The sequence below is a fragment of the Crinia signifera genome, chromosome 8 (genome assembly GCF_055691185.1).
Source record: "Crinia signifera chromosome 8, ASM5569118v1, whole genome shotgun sequence".
Classification (NCBI taxonomy): domain Eukaryota; kingdom Metazoa; phylum Chordata; class Amphibia; order Anura; family Myobatrachidae; genus Crinia; species Crinia signifera.
In genome coordinates this window covers 140,542,697-140,562,063 of record NC_139224.1, presented here as the reverse complement: position 1 = coordinate 140,562,063, position 19,367 = coordinate 140,542,697, and the positions used below count along the sequence as shown (strand labels likewise).

General features: G+C 46.3%; 1 protein-coding gene across 1 annotated transcript; it reads left to right on the top strand.

Moving 5' to 3' along the window:
• Positions 1 to 1,475: 1,475 nt before the first annotated feature.
• On the top strand, positions 1,476 to 18,240 carry LOC146027295 (uncharacterized). The gene is made up of 3 exons (XM_083158229.1): positions 1,476 to 1,790; positions 16,875 to 17,136; positions 18,131 to 18,240. The coding sequence occupies exons 1-3, from the start codon at positions 1,476 to 1,478 to the stop codon at positions 18,238 to 18,240; spliced, it is 687 nt and encodes a 228-aa protein (XP_083014355.1).
• Positions 18,241 to 19,367: the final 1,127 nt, after the last annotated feature.

Sequence of the window (19,367 nt, the reverse complement as noted above, 5' to 3'; positions counted from 1 at the left end):
TCAGGCGAAGTTAGCCCGTCCTCAGGGATGAAGGACGGGCCAACTTGGCCCGAAGCATGTTGGACAATAAATAGATTTTCCACGTTGTCACTAAGGCCCTTATTCTGATCGGTGCGGATTTTTCCGCATGCGGTCGTACCGCCGATGGTTATCAACTGCGCATGTGCAGAGGTCACTCTGCGCATGTGCAAGCGGTTTCGCCGTACGTATTCTTTAGACGCCGCACAGGGGGCAGAGAGGGGCGTGAAGGGCTACTTAGCCTCATTACCCTATGCATACGCCCCGCGTTTCATGGGCGTTCCCATGCAAACGCAGGGCGTATGCATGGTAATGAAGCCGTGACGCATGTGTAGGGGGCGGGCATCTGACATCGCCCCCATACATGATTTCATACGGACAAGTGTCCGTGTGGTCTAGGGTGGCGGGCGCTGGTGGAGCGTGCGGCCCTGCATTCGATGTTCGGTGACCATCGAATGCAGGGGCTGCTCCCAAGATGGAGGAGGCGTATCCCTGTCCACTTTCATGCGGACCGCCACATATCCGCGTACGGACGGAGGTGGCGATCCGTATGGAAGGCGGGGATTCGCCTGCACGGTCCTGGCCGCATATTTATGATCTGGCCGCACCGATCAGAATAAGGGCCTAAATCCGAGAGTGCCGCCTGATTTCCACACCCTATATATATATATATATATATATATATATATATATATATATATATATATATATATATATATGGTGTTTGTACCTATAATGCAATAAAGCATTGGAAATGTATTCATGAGTCTCCGAGTGACGCCTATGCCATTATCCTATTGTTGAGGCCTGTTTGGTTCTGGGAAGGAACAAGCTGCCATTTTTTGTGAGTTGGTGGAGTGCCGGATCTCGCTTGGAAGAGTGCACCTTTAAAGGTGTTCTCGGGGTTATACAGTAGGTGGCCTAAAAAAATCTAATAATCTGAAGTCATGAATTGCTGATTATTAAAGACTAGAGAAAGGAAAATTGCGGTTGTCAAATATAACAGATTGGATAGATAAGTTGATCGCTCTTTCTGACACAGCAACTTGTTAAATCCTGTGTGTTTACAGTAATTACATGTGCTATATTATATACTCTCTCTGCTGTAAATAGCAATCTCTGCTTCAGGCATTGATTTAGTAGGTGACATTTAAGGAGTGCTAGTATTCAATCCCAGAGTACTGCTCAGATGTTACCCCAGAAGAGGTGACTACTGAGAGGTACAATGGACAAATCTGTGCATGGGAGGTGTGCAGGAGAGTCCAACAGTGATTTATACTAGAGATACTTTAGAGGGTTCCCAACTAAACTATTAAAAATTGACACCTTCCCAAGTAGCACACATACAATATAAGGGATGTATATAAATATGTGAGCACCAACCCCTGACAATGAGCCGGGAGAAGAAGGGAAGATGCTGGCACCACCCATGAAATGAGCCGGGATAAAGGGATAATATGTGGGCACCAAACTCCGACAATGCACCGGAAGAAAGAGTGAAGATACGGGAACTACCACATGACAATGAGCTGGGAGAAAAAGAGAAGATGCTGGCACCAACCCCTGACAATAAACAGGAAGAAAGCGAGAATATGTGGGCAACAAACCCTGACAATGAGCTGGGAGAAAGGGTCACTATACTGGCACCAACTCATGACAAAGAGCTGGGAGAAAGGGTGAAGATACTGGCACCACTCCTTCACAATCAGTTGGGAAAAGGGGAGAAGTCACAGGCACCACACCCTGACAACGAGTTTGGAGAGAAAAAAAGGGTACTCTTTACTTATCACGGCGCCCATCGCGGGCATTGAATGCACTAAAAAATCGGGTGCGACGCGACCGACGCGATGCCCGCGATTTCCCATATGTTAAATGTCTCAATTGACCCGATTTTCCTGTTCAATGCCTCAATTGACCCGATTTTTCCATAGGAAACAATGTTAAATGGCCCACAGAGGCCAAATAGGCACCGTGAAGTGTGAAATGGCCCCCATAATTGTTAACGCCACCCCACGATCAACGTCAACCCGAAGCGTGGCGAGCACAGCGAGCCCGCGAGGGGCGGCAGTACGCGTCCTACGACTTTTTCATACCCCCACTATCCACGTCGGCGTGGAGTTGAGAATAGAATAGTGTGGCGAGCGCAGCGAGCCACCGAGCCCGAAGCGTGGCGAGCGCAGCGAGCCCCGCGAGGGAACGAGGATACCTGTGAAGCCCGCGAAGGGACGCGTTTACCTGTGAAGGTATCCGCGTCCCCTCACGGGGCTCGCTGCGCTCGCCACGCTTCGGGCTCGGTGGCTCGCTGCGCTCGACACACTATTCTATTCTCAACTCCACACCGACGTGGATAGTGGGGGTATGAAAAGGTCGTAGAACGCGTACCGCCGCCCCTCGCAGGCTCGCTGCGCTCGCCACGCTTCGGGTTGACGTTGATCGTGGGGTGGCGTTTACAATTGTGGGGGCCATTTCACACTTCAGGGTGGCTAGTTGGCCTCTGTGGGACATTTAACATTGTTTCCTATGGAAAAATCGGGTCAATTGAGGCATTGAACATGAAAAACGGGTCAATTGAGACATTTAACATTGTTCCCTATGGGAAATCGCGGGCATCGCGTCGGTCGCATCGCACCCGATTTTTAGTGTATTCAATGCCCGCGATGCCTGCGATTTTTTTACCTGCGATGCCCACGATCAAAATCGTGGGCGCTGTGAAAAGTAAAGAGTACCAAAAAAAGTGCTGTTTGGACAAATAATTGAAATGGATTTATATATTCAAAGTATAACATATTTATTATAATACACATATAAAATAAATTATTAGTTCCCACAATACAATACTGTTTATAGTGATCCCATATCACTACAATTTGCAACAATATTCAGAAATGAGGCTTGGTGGTGGAAATGAATGTCCAGTACATATGGCTTTTGAAGAAAAAAGGGGCATTTCTTTTATTAGGAAAGCCAATCCTGGGATTTGGCATTTTTCAATCCCGAATACCGGGATTAAAAAAAATGCCCCGGGATTGGCTTCCCTAGACCAATGGTCTACCTGAGAAGTGGTGCTAGTGTGTAATAAGGTACAATACTTATTTTTAAAAGCTGCAGTCTGCCCAAATTTATAGTTCCACTTCATCATTTTTAGAAGAGACCAGCGCCTAATAGGGATTGTTTTGGTACTTGTTTCCTAGAACGGCCACAACGATTTAGATCGTTGTGGTCGTAAGATAAAAAATCGGATCGATCGCATCGCATGCGATTTGGTCGCATACGATGCGACCGATCCGATCGACCGATTTTTCACCCGATTATTTTTTTTTTTCACCAGATTTGTTTCAATTGCCCCCCCAAATGTTAATAAGTGTGCTAGACCCCACGATAGACGTGAACCCGAAGCGTGGCGAGCGCAGCGAGCCCGCGAGGGGCGGCGTTGCGCGTCCTCCGACCTTTTCATTCCCCTACTATCCACTAGGGCGTGGAGTGAGAATATAATAGTGTGGCGAGCGCAGCGAGCCACCGAGCCCGAAGCGTGGCGAGCGCAGCGAGCCCCGCGAGGGGACGCGTCTAACTTCACAGGTATACGCGTCCCCTCGCGGGGCTCGCTGCGCTCGCCACGCTTCGGGCTCGGTGGCTCGCTGCGCTCGCCACACTATTCTATTCTCACTCCACGCCCTAGTGGATAGTAGGGGAATGAAAAGGTCGGAGGACGCGCACCGCCGCCCCTCGCGGGCTCGCTGCGCTTGCCACGCTTCGGGTTCACGTCTATCGTGGGGTCATGGCGGGCACATAAAAAATGTGAAATGGGTCATATTGGCCCATTTCACCTTTTTTATCATTTTTCCCTATGTGAGATGGACTTAATCAAGTCCATCTCATCTTGTGCCATTATAATGGCACAAGACCGACCGATTTCAATGTTAAAAGATTTTTTAACATTGAAGTCTATGGAAAAATCGGGTCAATTGGTCGGTCGCATCGCGGCCGATTTTAATTGGTCGCGACCGACCGATTGACCCGATTTCTGTCAATCAAAGTGAAAAAATTGTAAAAAATCGGCCACATCGTGAGGATCGTGTCCCTTAATTAAGAGCCACGATCACTCACGATTGTGGCCGTTCTAGGAAACAAGTACCATTGTTTTTGTTGAGTTTGGAGAAGGCAGGAAGATGCGGGCACCAACCCCTGACAACGAGCAGTTGGATTAAAAGCATGTAGTCTCGCTTTGTTTGCCATAATTTGCAAAGGGTATTACTGTATGGTGCATATTATGGTGTCAGTGGTGTAATTGTGTGACAAAATGTGTAATGGGCATTACTGTGTGGCGCATAATATAGCGTTAGAGGGATATTTGTGGGGCATAATTTGTAACAGGGACATTATTGTGTGGTGCATAATCTAGTGTCTTTTCCTTCAAAGCCACACCCTTGTTTTGACATATATGTAAACAAATGCAAACAATTTGTTTGTGAACGATGTTTCACAGACATATCAGGTGTACACATCGATCTATTACCGATTCAGTATATTGTTCAATGATATTACAAACCATATAGCAACCAGTGTGTACCCAGCTGATGACCTCTGGTGGGTGCGGGACCAGGTGGCAAAAGTGAAATTATATTTAGGTGTATAGGGGGTTATTCTGGTTGATTTGCAAGGCTGAGAATTCGCAGCCTTGCGAATCAACCAAACCCCGCCTTGCGAATGGCAAATGGTATACCGGCCCACCATTCACAAGGCGTGTTCCTTCACATAGCATGCGAATGGATATTTCACATAACCATCCACTGGCACACCACTGGGACCCTCCCACATCTCTCGACCATCGAAAGATGTGGAAGGTGCCCGCATATGTACGGTTGCTCTGATCAGCCTTACATATGCGTGTACGCTCGAGGGGAAGTCGTCGAACAGCTGATATCCGGTTTTCCCCCCCATCCCAGTGCATGCACCCTGCCTCTGCACTAGGGATGACCATCGACTACCAATGTTCCCAAAACATCGATGGTTGGAACCTAGTGCTCGATGTTTTGGGCATCGATAGTGGATGGTTGAATAGTTTTATGCCATCGATGGATGGCTTCCGATGGTAAAAGTTGTGGGCGCATGCGCACTGCGTGCTCAGCGTCATTGCGTCCAGCGGCACCGCTGCGGACGCAATCTCACACCATCGATGGTGTGAGATAGAATGGTTTATAGCCATCGATGGTTCCTACTCTAGAAGCCATCGATGGCAAACATCGATGGGGGATGTGCCGATGGCCATCCCTACTCTGCACAAGCACATAAATGACCCTGGTCATGTGCAGACGCTAAACATCGGACCCCTTTGCGAACGAAGGGGTCCGAGCGAAGGGACCTGAATAAGGTCCATAATGTGTAGATTCTAATCCACCACAAACTGAATATGCCCTTCTTCTAAACTCACAGTAGTCTGTCAACAGCAGTGATTACCAATTAATGTACAGGGAATACATTATACCACTGCTTCAAAACACCTGCGGCTAAAACAAAGGATGAATAATAATAACCACACAACACTTAGGTGATTATATTAAAAATTGATTTCACAGTAAATCGAAGTGTTAATAAAGGCTTAGTATGTTTAAAACATGATTTAACAAACTCATTTCCGGTTGTGGAAGTTCTCAGACTCTTGCTGATAGCTCTGTGATTGGCTGGGCATAAGTCAGGAAGAACCAATCACAAGTGTGTCCTTTAGGTGTCACATATATAAATGCACTAAGATTATAGCCATTACCTACCAAGGACTTCCATCTATGATTTCAGCAGTACCAGGCAGCAGCAGTCACCAAGGTGCAAGTTGACGGTACAGTATGACATTCTGCGGAACATTCTGAGATCTTTCTCTTCCCAAAATAGAACTTTTCTCAGAATGAGTCATTAAAATAAACCTGTAGACATTTATTTCCCTGTATGTCCATTTGCTTGCTTATCTATAGCACTTTTACTGACTGCAATGCAATAAATATGCTGTAAAGGCTTTACAGCTAAATATGTCTGCACTCTGGTGATGAATAGAATAAATAAATAAATAGAATAAAAAGATCGGAAACAGCCGAGGAAAGAATTTAATGTAATAAAAATGACAAACTTGCTTTTTGGAACTGCCATATAACTGCAACTGCAGCCATCTATAAGCAGTGATACTTTTATATCGTTATATACAGTACAATGGAATGATAGGCCAGGAGAACAGCAATCTCTCAGGGGCTGCCCCTGCTTTTATTTAAGATATCTGCTATTGGTTACTAGTTAGACCCTGCACTAAACAAGCTGGTGGAACTAATAACGCTAGTTATCAGGAGAAGATCAGTTTGGGCTTTATTACAGCACATATGGTTTTCATATGGTTTTTTTTTTTCCAACTAGTAGGAATGGGCCTGATTCAGAAATGATCACTGCTGATCGAATTAGCAGCACCAGCGATCAGGTAGACACCACCCCACTATAGTGAAATCCCACCTTCCGAATGAATGGTTCCACAATGGAATTTTCCACTGGTCATGCTCCCCGCTCGCTCTGCGTTGCCAGGGACTTACTCAGCAGCTGCGATGAAATCAGCCTGATCAAGGCCAAAGCTGATGTCACACACCCTCCTTTAGAAGCTTAAACATGCCAGTGTTTCCCTAGGCACCCTGCTGACACCCCCAGATGCCGGCTTCCTGTCAATCATTTTGTGAAAAACTAGCAAAGGAAAAAAGTAGCAGGCCTTCGTAGTTGGCAGGCGTTGCACACGCATATTATGGCCCAGATGCATGCACAGTCTATGGATAATTGTCCTCTGTGTAAATTCTCACAGCAGCGATCAGGTCTGAATTGGGCCCAATGTGTATTCTAGGTCTCTGTTGATTACCACTTGTGGCCAGCCCCCAAAATAATGATTCACTATCATGCCATTTTGAAGAAATCAGAAATCTTTATGTCCCAGATCTGCCATTTGGTGAGTTGCCTTGTATGGGAGCCCATCGTGGCGATCCCTGAGTAGTAACGTGATTGCAATGCAAGAAGTTCCTTCTTGCTCCATCAGCTGTGCTACTGCACGTACTCTATCACCCTCTATTTAACCTCCGGGAGCGAAGTGAACTGGGACATGGGATCAGAAAAATCTTCCATTCTCCAACTCTGACCCAAAAATGATAGTATAGATGGAGCTGCGCTCATCTGTAGCACCGGAACTCGTCTTGGCATGCCGCTCACCTAGACGGGGACGCGCGACCATCTCAGATGCGTCCATTGATGTGAATGGGGCCAACGCACATGCGCCTCATTCGCTCCGCAGCGCCCCAAATGGTGCGCCAAGAGCCGCTGATATGAGCGTGACTCCACCTGTAATTGCCAGTTGGGGATTTTTAGCATTCCGGATTTTTCAGATAACCTGAAAAATTGCCAACTGGCGAATTTGACTGTAGATGAATGGCCCGCATTGGGCTCGCAATAAAAAGAGATTCCGTTAAGAAGTTTTTCAGGGGATGTATTAGCCATTCATCGAAAATAAATTATTAGTTACTAATTGTATCTTGGGCCAGCTACATGGACAGGGGTTGGATTTAGGGATGAGGGCACCCCTAGGCACAACAATAATGCCCGCCTCCGCCTAATTGTATTATTTGTATTGATGACTTATAAGCCCTCATTTGATAATAACCAATTTAATGGATTAATAAAAAAAAAATATTATGTAAACATATTTACTAAGTAGGTGACAGAGAGCCCCGGACCTTGGGGGGTACTTACCAGGTCCAGGGATGTTGGTTGTTGCGGGCAGCAGTGGGGCTCAGGGCGGCAGGCTGGCATCTCTGTTGAGGAGATCTCCGGCGGTGGCAAGCGGCTCTCTGCAGCGCTGGGGTCTCCTCAGGAGTCTTCCTGGTTGTGCGGGCACGTGCCTCCCTAGGGGCGCACGAGACACACTAGAGCAGCTATGTCCAAACTGTGGCCCTCCAGCTGTTGTGCAACTACACATCCCAGCATGCCTTGCCGTACTTTTAGCATTCCCTAATAGCAAAACAGCAGCAAGGGATGATGGAACTTGTAGTTTCACAACAGCTAGAGGGCCATAGTTTGGACATGCCTGCACTAGAGGCTCTATTAAAGGGCCAGTACCACAATTAGCAGACGTCATCAGATGCCTGCAGGAATTCACTCCCCTATATGAGAAAGTCTCTGGCAGACATTCCCTGCCAGAGTATAGGCCTACAACCTGCTCCAGCATCCCTTGTGCCATTAGTGTGTTCCTGATTGCTTGATACTGACTTCAGCTTGTTTTCAAACTACCCTTCAGCTTAATCCCGGTGTACCCCGAACCATGATTTACCCACGTATGACCCGGCCTGACTTTGGACTCTTCCTTATCCTTCGGTAGCTGCAGAGTTGAGAACAGGTTGAAGGGGAGCGATATTGGAGCATGAGAGAACGTTGCAATAGTGGAGCCATGAGATGACAAGTGAGTGGAAGATAAGTTTAATTACATGCTGGGAGAGGAACAGACAATGTTGCGGTAGCTGGAACCAACAGGATTGAGACAGAGATTGAATGGGTGGAGTCAAAATTTATGCCAAAGCAGCGGAGATAAGGAATGGGGGCGATGATGGTGTTGTCAACAGTGATCAAGACATTGGGGGGGGGGGGGGGGGGTTGGAGACTCTGGATGATGGAAAGGAGTGGTTAGTGAGGTAAAAGGTGGCCATGTCAACAGTTCTTGAGAGGCCAATGCTCTAGTGGGTGTGAAGGAGGAGAAGATGGTCCACAAAGTCATTTGTGACTTTGACCATGGTAGTTTCAGTGGAGTGGAGTGGAGTGGAGTGGAGTGGGGGAAAGCCAGATTGAAGATGATCGAGAATGGAGTTATCAGAGAGTTAGCTGGTGAGAAGGCTACATTCTGCTATAAAGAATGCTGTTTGTCAAATGGAAACTATTGTAGTCCACAATGGAGGACACATTGAATAGTTGTGTAACTATTTTCTTTTTAATAAATGGATAGTGCGTACTCTGCAGTACATGTCCAAATGTGTCTTCATTAAGAGCGTTTATACTCACTGCGGGGTGCTCTAAGTAGGGATACTTTCCTTTGGACAATCCTGTAGTTCTGTTGAATGTGTCAATGCCACTAGTATTACAGTAGAACTGTAGCACAATACTTCACTGTCAATTGTCTGCAATTAAATGGCAAATGGGGCTGAGTGTAGGAAGCGCTTAGTGATAGCTGTGACAATGTATATTTTCTCTGCATTGTGACAGACAAACCTGCCCTAGATTTTCTTCCATATCTTGGTGAAAGAAACAAAAAAATACACATAACCCTTGGCTACCCAGTGCATACCTCCCAACTTCTGTGTTGGGGAAATAGGGACACTCGCGCGGCGAAGCGTGCGCCCGAAAAGGGGTTGGGGCGTATGCAAATGAAGGCGTGGCTTATGCTAATTAGCCGCGACCTCATTTTCATACGAGAATAGACGCTGTGCGCATGCGCACAGCGTCTATTCTATTAGATTGGGGGATCTCCCAACTGCCACCCCCCGCAGCGGGACAATGCCTGCTGCGGGTGGGACAGCGGGACAGGACCCGAAAATCGGGACTGTCCCGCTGTAATCGTGACAGTTGGGAGGTATGCCAGTGGCATATTTGACGGTCAGTTATGTGCATGTAAATGTTATATGCTCAGATCTGCAATAATTAACACCAAATGCATATATATATTTTAATATATATATATATATATTATATAGCCAGGGCCTAAGAACTTCTATCAACAAAACACTACTCATTACCGTGTTGCTGATTAGTATTCAGCATCAAAAGAGTTAACTCTTTAAAGCAGCCTGTGATTTGCAGCACCCTTATTAAGTAACCAAACAGGCGTTTATCATTTAGACATCTCTCTGCGCTAGCTCTCCTTCAGTTCCTTTGTGGATTTGAAGCCTTTTATACATTTTTGATGTGCCTGAACAAGCAAATAGAATTTATAAACACATAAATCCATTTTTTCATTTACAATATATATTTTTTTTTCATAAGCCCCTTCATAGAGAAGCACTTTAGTTTAGTAGAAGTATTATTTTCTATTATGTTTTAGTGTCATTGAATGAATTTGAGGCACCACATGACAGATGAGACCATCAGGACACAATTGGGGTCTCTTTAAAGAGAAAATATCCATCAAATGCTATATTATTAAGTGTTTAAATGAAATATAAGTCTAAAGTTAGTTATAATAATGTCTATAATAATGTTTATGTATACATACATGCATATACCCATATATATTTATATATGGGATGCCGGTACATATATGGTAGATACAGAACATTTTTTATATAATGGAATGTCAATACATATTTGTTCCTATATTTGTACATGTTTGCTTCTACAGTATTTATGTTTAGATGTATGTATGTATGTATGTATGTATGTATGTAGTGCCATTTGGAGGATCTTCTTAGGGAGTAAGCACTCAAGTTCGATCATTTAAATGTGTGCTATTGTCATGTAGCAATACACAATTGTATGGCCAAAAGTGGGTACTATTATCATGTAGTGTTAGGACGAGTGGTGGCAACAGGGGGGGGGGGGGAGCTGGTACTAATAACCCTGGTCTGAGCTGCAAGAGGGGCCCAGGGGGCCCCAGTCAGCTGCCCACCATGAGTATACCTGTAGCTGGCGTCATCTTCCCGATGATATATAGATGGCTCCTCTCATTGAAAGCAAAGACTCTGCCAGCATCTGTGGCAGAGTCTTTGCTCTTTAGTGGTCAGCGGCATCTTTCCAAATATCACTGGAAAGATGGCAGTGGCTGGGGCGAAGGGACCCACTTCCTGATCAAGTAAGGTAGGAAGTGGGTGCCCTCTTCTGCGCCCCTTGTGTGTAAAACTGACACCTTCCTGTGGAGCAGGTAGAACTATTTTATTTTTTGCATATTTAATATAAATGGGTGCAGTCAATCCCGGGTTCGGGGGTCTGAGCACCAGGCTTCTCCCATCCCCGGATGTGTGGCTCTGTGCAGCGTGATGAGGTCAGAGGTCACACTGCACAGGCCGTACAGCCACACCGCTAGCCCCCCGCGGCACAGCCTGCCTCAATCCTGGGTGCGCTGCTCACCCCGTCCCGTTCTCTTACGTCCTACAAAACTTCCGGATGCACAGCCCACCCACCAGGCTCCCGGTAGCATCGCCCGCCCACCCGGCTCCCAGCCACACCCGCTCATGTCATTAAATATGCCGGGTGGCCAGGGCATTTTTTATTCATTCTGGAATCCAATCCCAGAATCCCGGGAGTCCCAGAATTGGGCATTTTTCAATCCCGAATCCCATGATTGAAATAATGCCACTAGTATCCCTAGTCCCGCCCACTTTTTCAAACCACTCCCCCCCCCCCCCATTTTTTTTATTAGGGAAGCCATTCCTGGGATCCCGGAATTGGGCATTCTTTAATCCCGAATCCCGGGATTCAAAAAATGCCACGAGATTGACTTCCCTAGTCACACCCACTTTTTCAAGCCATTCCGCTCTCCCTTTACTGGGACCTACTGTGGCTCTTTACGGACCTGGTTAAGACCATCATATCAGAGATCCCTTGAAGTGCCTGGTGGCTTACTCCTGTCTTTGCAAATATATGTATCAGATATTTCTGCATTTCTAGTATCATGCAGGACATAAATCTTTTTTACTGGTATACTATAGCGTGCTGGGGGGACTCTGTGTTTTACACAAATAGAGATACTGTAATGTAGCAAGGGAGGCATCACCATGAATCGTGTTAATGTATTTTCCAGTAAATCACACCATTGAACCCTTGGGCGGGCCAACTCTTTGAGTAAGTGGATGGATTCTGTAGACTAACCTGTGATATACGAGATATGAGAGTCTACTGGAAATTCTGAGATAGTAGGTGCATATGTAATATTAATTTTGGGGGGGATTTCTCCTTTACTTAGGTACTCCCCTAATGTATTGTAGAGTACCTTTATATTCAACATCACTAAAAAAAAGACTTTAGCAAGGGAGGAATCTGAAAATCCCTCTCCAGTAATGACCAATTGGACAAGTAAGACCCAATGGGCTCACATGTGCAGTGTTTCTGCCAGGTCCAAACCCGGGATAAGTCATAACACATGGGATCAAATTTAGCTTTTAAACTACTGAAGCCGGGTCCCTGCAAGAATATATTGACACTCGGGGTCCCGACAGCTACTGCCAATTCCCCCTCATGAGGGTCCATAGAGGGAGAATAGAATAGCCCGCAAGGGGCTTTGCTGTGCTCCCCACGCTGTCTGAGTCCAGGCAGTCGGGATCCCGACTATCGGTGTGCTATACCTCACACACTTGAAGATAATCGGTTGGATGTCTCCTGTGATTTCTGCTGAAAACCAGATACTGATTTTCACCATGAAGATGATATTTGGCAGCATTTTTCCTGTCCTTGGATGGGAATGAAACTTAAATGTTCCATTTGTTACTCCATCAGAGCCAGGCGCAGCTTTCCACAGCATCTATACTCATTTCTCTACTTTGCGATTTACTAGACTCATAAAACTTCTCACCTGCTTGTCAGGTTTTTCATTTGCATGCCCATGTTCAGAATCTAAATTTGGTTTTAAACATCAGGAGCATTTAAATACACAACTGCTGCACAGCTGATACCTGTCCACTAGGAATTTAATTAATGAAATTCAAACTGTAGAGTCACTTTTGCTGAAATCCACCTGCAGCCTTCAAACAGACAGCTATTCTATAGAAGCAAACTGAATCGCAGTGCATTATTAATTCACTAGGGACATTGGCCCTTATTCTGATCGGTGCGGACTTTTCCGCATTCTTTCGGATGGCGTTTTTTAGCCGTCTGCGCATGCGTGGAGAACGCGATGCGCATGTGCCACGCATGGTCTCCGTACTTGTTCTCACTAATCCCGTACAGAACTGTGCACCGCATACATTCGGGCAATAGGGGTGTGTTATGGGCGTCATGCGGAATGACACAGGGGCGTAGTTTCAAAGTGGGCTAAACTGGGCGGAAACATGGGCGGACACGGGGGAGTACACATATATTGGTAGGCGTGCATTCGGACAGCACGCCGAATGCACGCGAACAAAAAGGGAAGAAATGTGCGGTGTCCAAAAGGTTACTTTTGCTTTGCGGACACCACTCGGTCATGCGCTAGGCAATCGGAACGCCTAATCAGGACGGACGCACCTCAACCAATGTCACCTGAACCCAATACAATCACATACTTTACCCATGACTTGTTAATTACACGCTTCTCACTGCTACAATTGGAAGCATTGCAGCTTAAAGGGAACATTACATGCTGCACTTGTCACACACTTTAACACTGCAAATAATGCACACAACTTAATAATATTAATACTAATACACATGCCACTTCTGCATGTCTAAATTAATACAGACATTTGTGGGGCCAAAATAACATTTATTAAACAAACTTTGGCAATAATTGAAAATACATAACAAAACAAATGGTACCATACCAGGACAAAAATTACATAATAAAGAATAAATAGCCACAGCAGAATCATTGGGAACACATCAGGTGGCTTCACAACAAAAGTACAGCACCAACACTTCAAGTACAGCACACTGAAACAGGGCAACAGAGGAACCAAACATGACATTTGAACCGCGGGCAAAAGTGGTGACCCTGGGCACGGATTTGGACACAGGATGCTGACACACACAGCTCAATGGAAGATTTGGGAAGACATAATGGAGGAGATTAATGGGGACACAAGTTCATTTGCGAGCACGTTTGCCCCTGGCAGGCTCCTTGCCACGTGCAGCAGCTCTTCTGCCTCGTCCACGGCCAGAGTCAGATGGTGGCTCATGTGGAGCACGTGCTGGTGAGGGGGTGGATCTTCTTCCCCCTCTGGCAGCAGGGAGTGATGAGGTTGGTAATGCACCCGAAGCGGGTGACATTAGGGCCCTATTGCTGTTAACTAGCTCCACCATAAGTTCATTATGGCGGAGGAGGAGGTCGTTTTGCCGCAGGGCTTGATCAGCCAGAACCTGCAGGCTACCAGCAATAGCTTGGTGGCTGCCAGCCATAGCTTGCTGGCTGGCACTCATAGCCTGCAGGCTCTCAGCAATACTCTGCTGGCTGCTGGTCAAACCCTGCAGCACCTCCTCGGCCCTACGCACCCGCTCGAATGCCGACTCTCCCTGCTGCACAATACTATCCAGCACACGGCCCCACATGGACAATTCAGCCGCAGACAATCCCGGCGGCTGCTGCACGGGCCTGCTACTGGGGCCAGGTGGCACAGACTCCACAACCTCCTCAAGAGAATCTTGACCAAGCGGTGGCGATGCTGTTGAACAAGAAAATTCCAATTACCACACATTCCATGCAAAATGTGAAACATCTACTTATGGCCTGGCAAATAATTACCTTCTAGAGTAGAAGCCATCACTTCCGCTGGGGACTCGCTGTCTATAGTGCTCACCCCCCGGACCTCCTCCACTGCTATACAGCACTGGGCCATCTCTTCCAGGGGGGTGAGCTCCAGCTTGGCAGGCATGGGGCCAGCCCCAGAGGTCTGGCTGTGTTGCCACCGCTCGGTCAATTTCTTCTTGAGGTTGCCTTTGAAGTCGTGCCACCTGCAATCAAAGTGTACATATTAATACATGTAACTCCTCATGTTTGCTGTAGCACCCATTGCAAACTGAAACATAATACAAAATGTGCCTACTGACACCAAACTTACTATATTCTTTTTTCAAACCAATCCTTATAAGATACAAAAACAGTCACCCTCCAATAACTATCAATTCAATGTCATGGCCTACATGTCTGTGCGTCCAAGCAACGTGAACACCCATTGCCCAACTCCATCTAATATTGAATGTAAACATTACTGGACTTGTCCTACTCAAATTTTACACACATGTACTTGCCTCTTCTTAACGTGCTCCGTCTGACGAACTTGTGGAGCCACTGCATTAATCTCCGCCGTTATCTCCTCCCAGATCTTCCATCTCCTTGTGTGTGTCAACTTCACCGCTGGACACTCAATTAAATCACGTGCCCGGGTCACCAGGATGTCAAGCTCCCGCGGTTCATATGCCATGTTTCGTGTTGTGGGTTCCCGTGTTGCCCCACTGCGGCCACGGGCACAGGCACTGCCACTGCCACGGCCACGGGCACCGGTTGCTGTACCTGAAGTGCTGGGCTGGCTACTCTGTTGGGAAGCCACCTGCTGGGTTCCCAATGATTCTGCTGAGGATGGCCCAGCTGCTGATTGGCCTGATGTTGATGGGCCAGCTCGGTCCTCTGGGTTGAGGGGTACATATGTGGTGTTGGCCTCCATGCGGGACAACAGATTCTGCACCACCTGCTCTTCCTCAGAGTCTGAGCCTGGCATGTTTGCAACAAGTGTTTGCCTTTCTAGGACCACTTTAAATACTATTTCTGTAATTGGCGTTAATCAGCTGCAAGCTGCATTCCGTACGGCCGCGTTCCGTACCCCAGCGTCAACCGTGCAGCGCATACGGCCCGCCCCTTGGTGTGGAGAAATATTTCCAGAAAACCTGGCAAACTCAGTAAGTCTGATTTATTTGCTAAATGCAGATTCCAACACCAATGACCAAATACAACTGAGGTCAGACATGACATGTATATTTGAATGTACTTCTGTACTGAGCACTTGTTTGCTATGTAGTACAACTGACACTACCCATTCCATATGTCAATCCAGTCCACCACTTAGCCACAAGTAATCAGTGCTACCATCCAAATCACATGTGAAAGCACTCCACATTCAGGTTAGATGCTAGCTACTTTTCATTCCACCTCTGTAATATGGCCCAGTAGAAGGTAAGTGTACACATGGCTGCATGGGCTCATTTTGGGAAAAGGTCTGCCTTCATTATACATTAGCTGTTTGGTACCTTGTTGAGTTAGGTGTAAGTGTCTAGAGATGCACACTATTTCACCTGTTGCTTATACCCATGTTTGTGGAATGTTATAGATTAGGTATAATATGTTTCCATCTTATTTTACACTGTTTAGGATGGGTGTGCGATGCAATGGGTTAGCTGTCTGTTCGGGCGCATACACGCTGTTAGTGTAAAAATGAACAATAAAGTTAATACCAAATATCACTCTGATCAACCAATGACAGCACATGATTGTTAAATTTGTGCCACTCCTAAAATGGCGGCTTATGGCAGAGCAGCACCCTTCTCTGCAGCCGAACTGAGGACACTGGTCTCCGTTATGGAGACCAGGCTGGGCCGTGCTGGGCCGTTTATTACAAATAGGCAGAAATGTTCTGCCTATGCGGTGGCCCGCCGGCGGATCTACGCCCGCACCCAAGTGCGGCGGACCATCGCACAGCTTGAGCGGCGGTGGTCCGACCTCCGGCGCAGGGAGCCAGAGAGGCTTCAAAGCATAAGGGCCAGCATTGCTCGATGTGAGTATTTCAACAGTAAATGTGGATTTGTACATGATTGCTTACCTGACATTATTTAATCCACTAAGGTCAGCAGCCTGATCATGAGTTCAACATGCCATACAATATATGAGTGCTACTTCCTGATTGACACCCTGTAATGGTCATAAAATATGTTATTGGGGAGGATTAATGCTTGTGATGCTTACAAGGGCCCAAATGTCACAGCATACCTGCCATGTTACAGGCTGTGTTTTGTAAAGGCCACTAAGGAGCTGTTTGCCTGTACAATTATCTGTACTTATAACCTTAGCATTTGTAGCTTCATAAGGCTTAATACAAATGACCCCTAACTGGCACTTCCCCCCCCCCCCAAAAAAAAAAACAGCACGGGAACGAGCAAGACTGGCCCGAGATAACTCTGAGGCTTCCCAGGCCCAGGAGGAGGCGGAGGAAGTCATGGCCGAGGAGGTTGCCATTGCAGAAGGGGGCGCGGAGGAAGTGGAGGAAGAGGAAAGGGAGGAAGTGGAGGAAGAGGAAAGAGAGGAAGAGGAAAGGGAGGAAGTGGAGGAGGAGGAGGAGTGGGCAGCGGAGGTGGTGGCAATGGAGGCCGAGGTGGCTGAAGAGGCGGAGGTGCCACATGACGAGGCAACTGAAGAAGAGGAGGCCTGTGAGGTGGTGCAGGCACCCCAAATTGGTATGTATAGATAAAGTTGCATTATTCCTTTTGTCATCTTCTATTTGCTAGGTAGCACTGGTGATTCAATTATATTTTTCTATACTATCAAGTGGTAAAACAAACTGGGTAGCAACAGACACACTAAGGGGTTAGATAGGGTGGCCAAACCATCCCTTTCATCCTGGACACATATTAATGACACAGGTTGTGCGGATGGCTTTCAGGTCGATTTTAAGTGCCACTGAACCTGTGTAGTTAATCTGTATCCTGGAAGAAAGCCTCATATAGGTGAGTAGAGTTTACTGGTGATTGATCTTTGTAAACTAGATTCAGTATGGCATAAATGGAGTATGGACAGGCGTGGCTTAGACTGGAGTAACAAGTGGTCAGTGCCCCTGGGCCCTCCTCTAGCTAACCACACCCTGCGGTCTGCATGTATGTTTTGCACCATAATTTTGTGTTGATTTGTTCTTAGTAATGCTTTTGAGCATGGGAGTGGGTTATTGCTACAGCTTCCCCTAACTGGCATTATGACAATGATTTATGGAACAGACCATCAGCAGCCAAGCCATGCTTGATTGCACAAATGTACTGAGCATTCCTGAGAGTTGTGTAACTCCCCTGCCAGGCTCCATCATATAACAGACACTGAACTTTGTTTGCCGAATTGTGATTGGTGCAGCGCGTGACATGCTTCTCAGAGCTTAGTCATGGGTGGGTTTGGATTGAGAAGTAGCAGTATGACTGAGGTGTTTGACAGAGTACAGGGTAGAGGGCCAAAATCAGGCTTTCCATGTAGTATGTATGCATGTATGTATAGGTGTATGTCTCATATATATAGTTAGATATGTGTGTATATATATATATATATATATATATAGATATATATCTATATATCTATATATATATACACACACACCTGTCACAATGCATGTTTCAAATGTAGGTTTGACTATGTTAAATGTATGCATGAATATCATTAGTCATTTTTAAATTTGAATTTCCTCCACAGATGAGCCTGCCCAAGCAGAGGAGGGTCGCCGTGGAGCCCTCCTTCGTCTGCGAGGCCTGATGTGCCAAATGTTGGCACTAATGGACAGCATCATTGATGCAGAACATTAATAATGTGGTTTTTAAATGTAGTTTGTAATAAATCGTTATTGAAAGTTGAAAGTTGTCAGTGTTTTTTTCTAACATGCTAAAGTATATGTGTAAGTTGTTTAAAATAAGCAAAATGTACATAGTGTATCTAGATGTATGTTAGGGTCACATGCTGTAAGGGTTAATGTGTGTCATGAATGTAGTAGGAATGTGGGTTAGTATAGATGAGCATTTAATTGATTGAAATTGCTAACAATCCCTTTTTCAGGAGGTTGCCTAATAGCCTAAGTGGGTCATGTGATCGCTGTGTGTACTCAGTACAAAAGTGTTGGATTGTGCGTAAATACTCCGCATCGGGGCGTACGGACAGCTTTCCGTACGTTCTGACGCGGTAAGACCGTACTTGTGCGGGAAGACCGTGCAAGAATCTGTACGTTTCCCCCGCACGCGCACGGTTTGTATGTCGTCCGTACACACGCCCTGTTCTTACAGAGTGAGTCCGTCCGAATGCGGAGGACACGTGGGCGTTTCTACGGACGATGGCCGCACGCTGCCGCACAGCGATGCGTGCGGCCCGCACCGTAAGAATTCGGGAATATCCGCACCGATCAGAATAAGGCCCATTGTTATACCTCCTAACTTTGAATCCAGCCAGGGAGGGACATCATTGTGCGCTGCCGAAATTAGGGGGAGTGTATTGGTGGCAAGGGGGCCTACAAATCGCATTATTTTGCAAGGCCACGCCCCCATTTTTCGCCACTGTAGAGGCTTGGCTATCAGCTCTGTAAGCCCCCCTGCTTATAGCACACTTGGTACGCAGGTAATCACCAAATTTCCTCAGTTTCCTGAGGTAAAAGCTATTGGGTAATATTTTAGCTTATTCAGTGAGATGTAATAGACTTCTATGTAATAGAGGTGATGTATTTCCTCTGTTGGGTATCCTGGTATTTTCAACATAACTGATTCATCACTCTGGTATTGTGATTTGTCTCCCTCTATACAAATGTATGAAGATGCCTGTATGGTAATTAAGCTCCACTTTCTGGTGTATATTTGGAAATTGTAGATAGGGGATAGTATTAGAATTGTAGATGAATCCCCCTATGTATTTAATACCCCTTTCGCACCGCAGCTATAACCCGGTAATT

Bases quoted from the DNA above. Each gene is read 5' to 3' on its own strand.
- LOC146027295 (XM_083158229.1), top strand. From the start codon at position 1,476: ATGTGGGCACCAAACTCCGACAATGCACCGGAAGAAAGAGTGAAGATA. The intron at 1,791-16,874 runs GTACTCTTTACT...GAGGCTTCCCAG, and splicing joins AGTTTGGAGAGAAAAAAAGG to GCCCAGGAGGAGGCGGAGGA. The intron at 17,137-18,130 runs GTATGTATAGAT...TTTCCTCCACAG, and splicing joins GGTGCAGGCACCCCAAATTG to ATGAGCCTGCCCAAGCAGAG.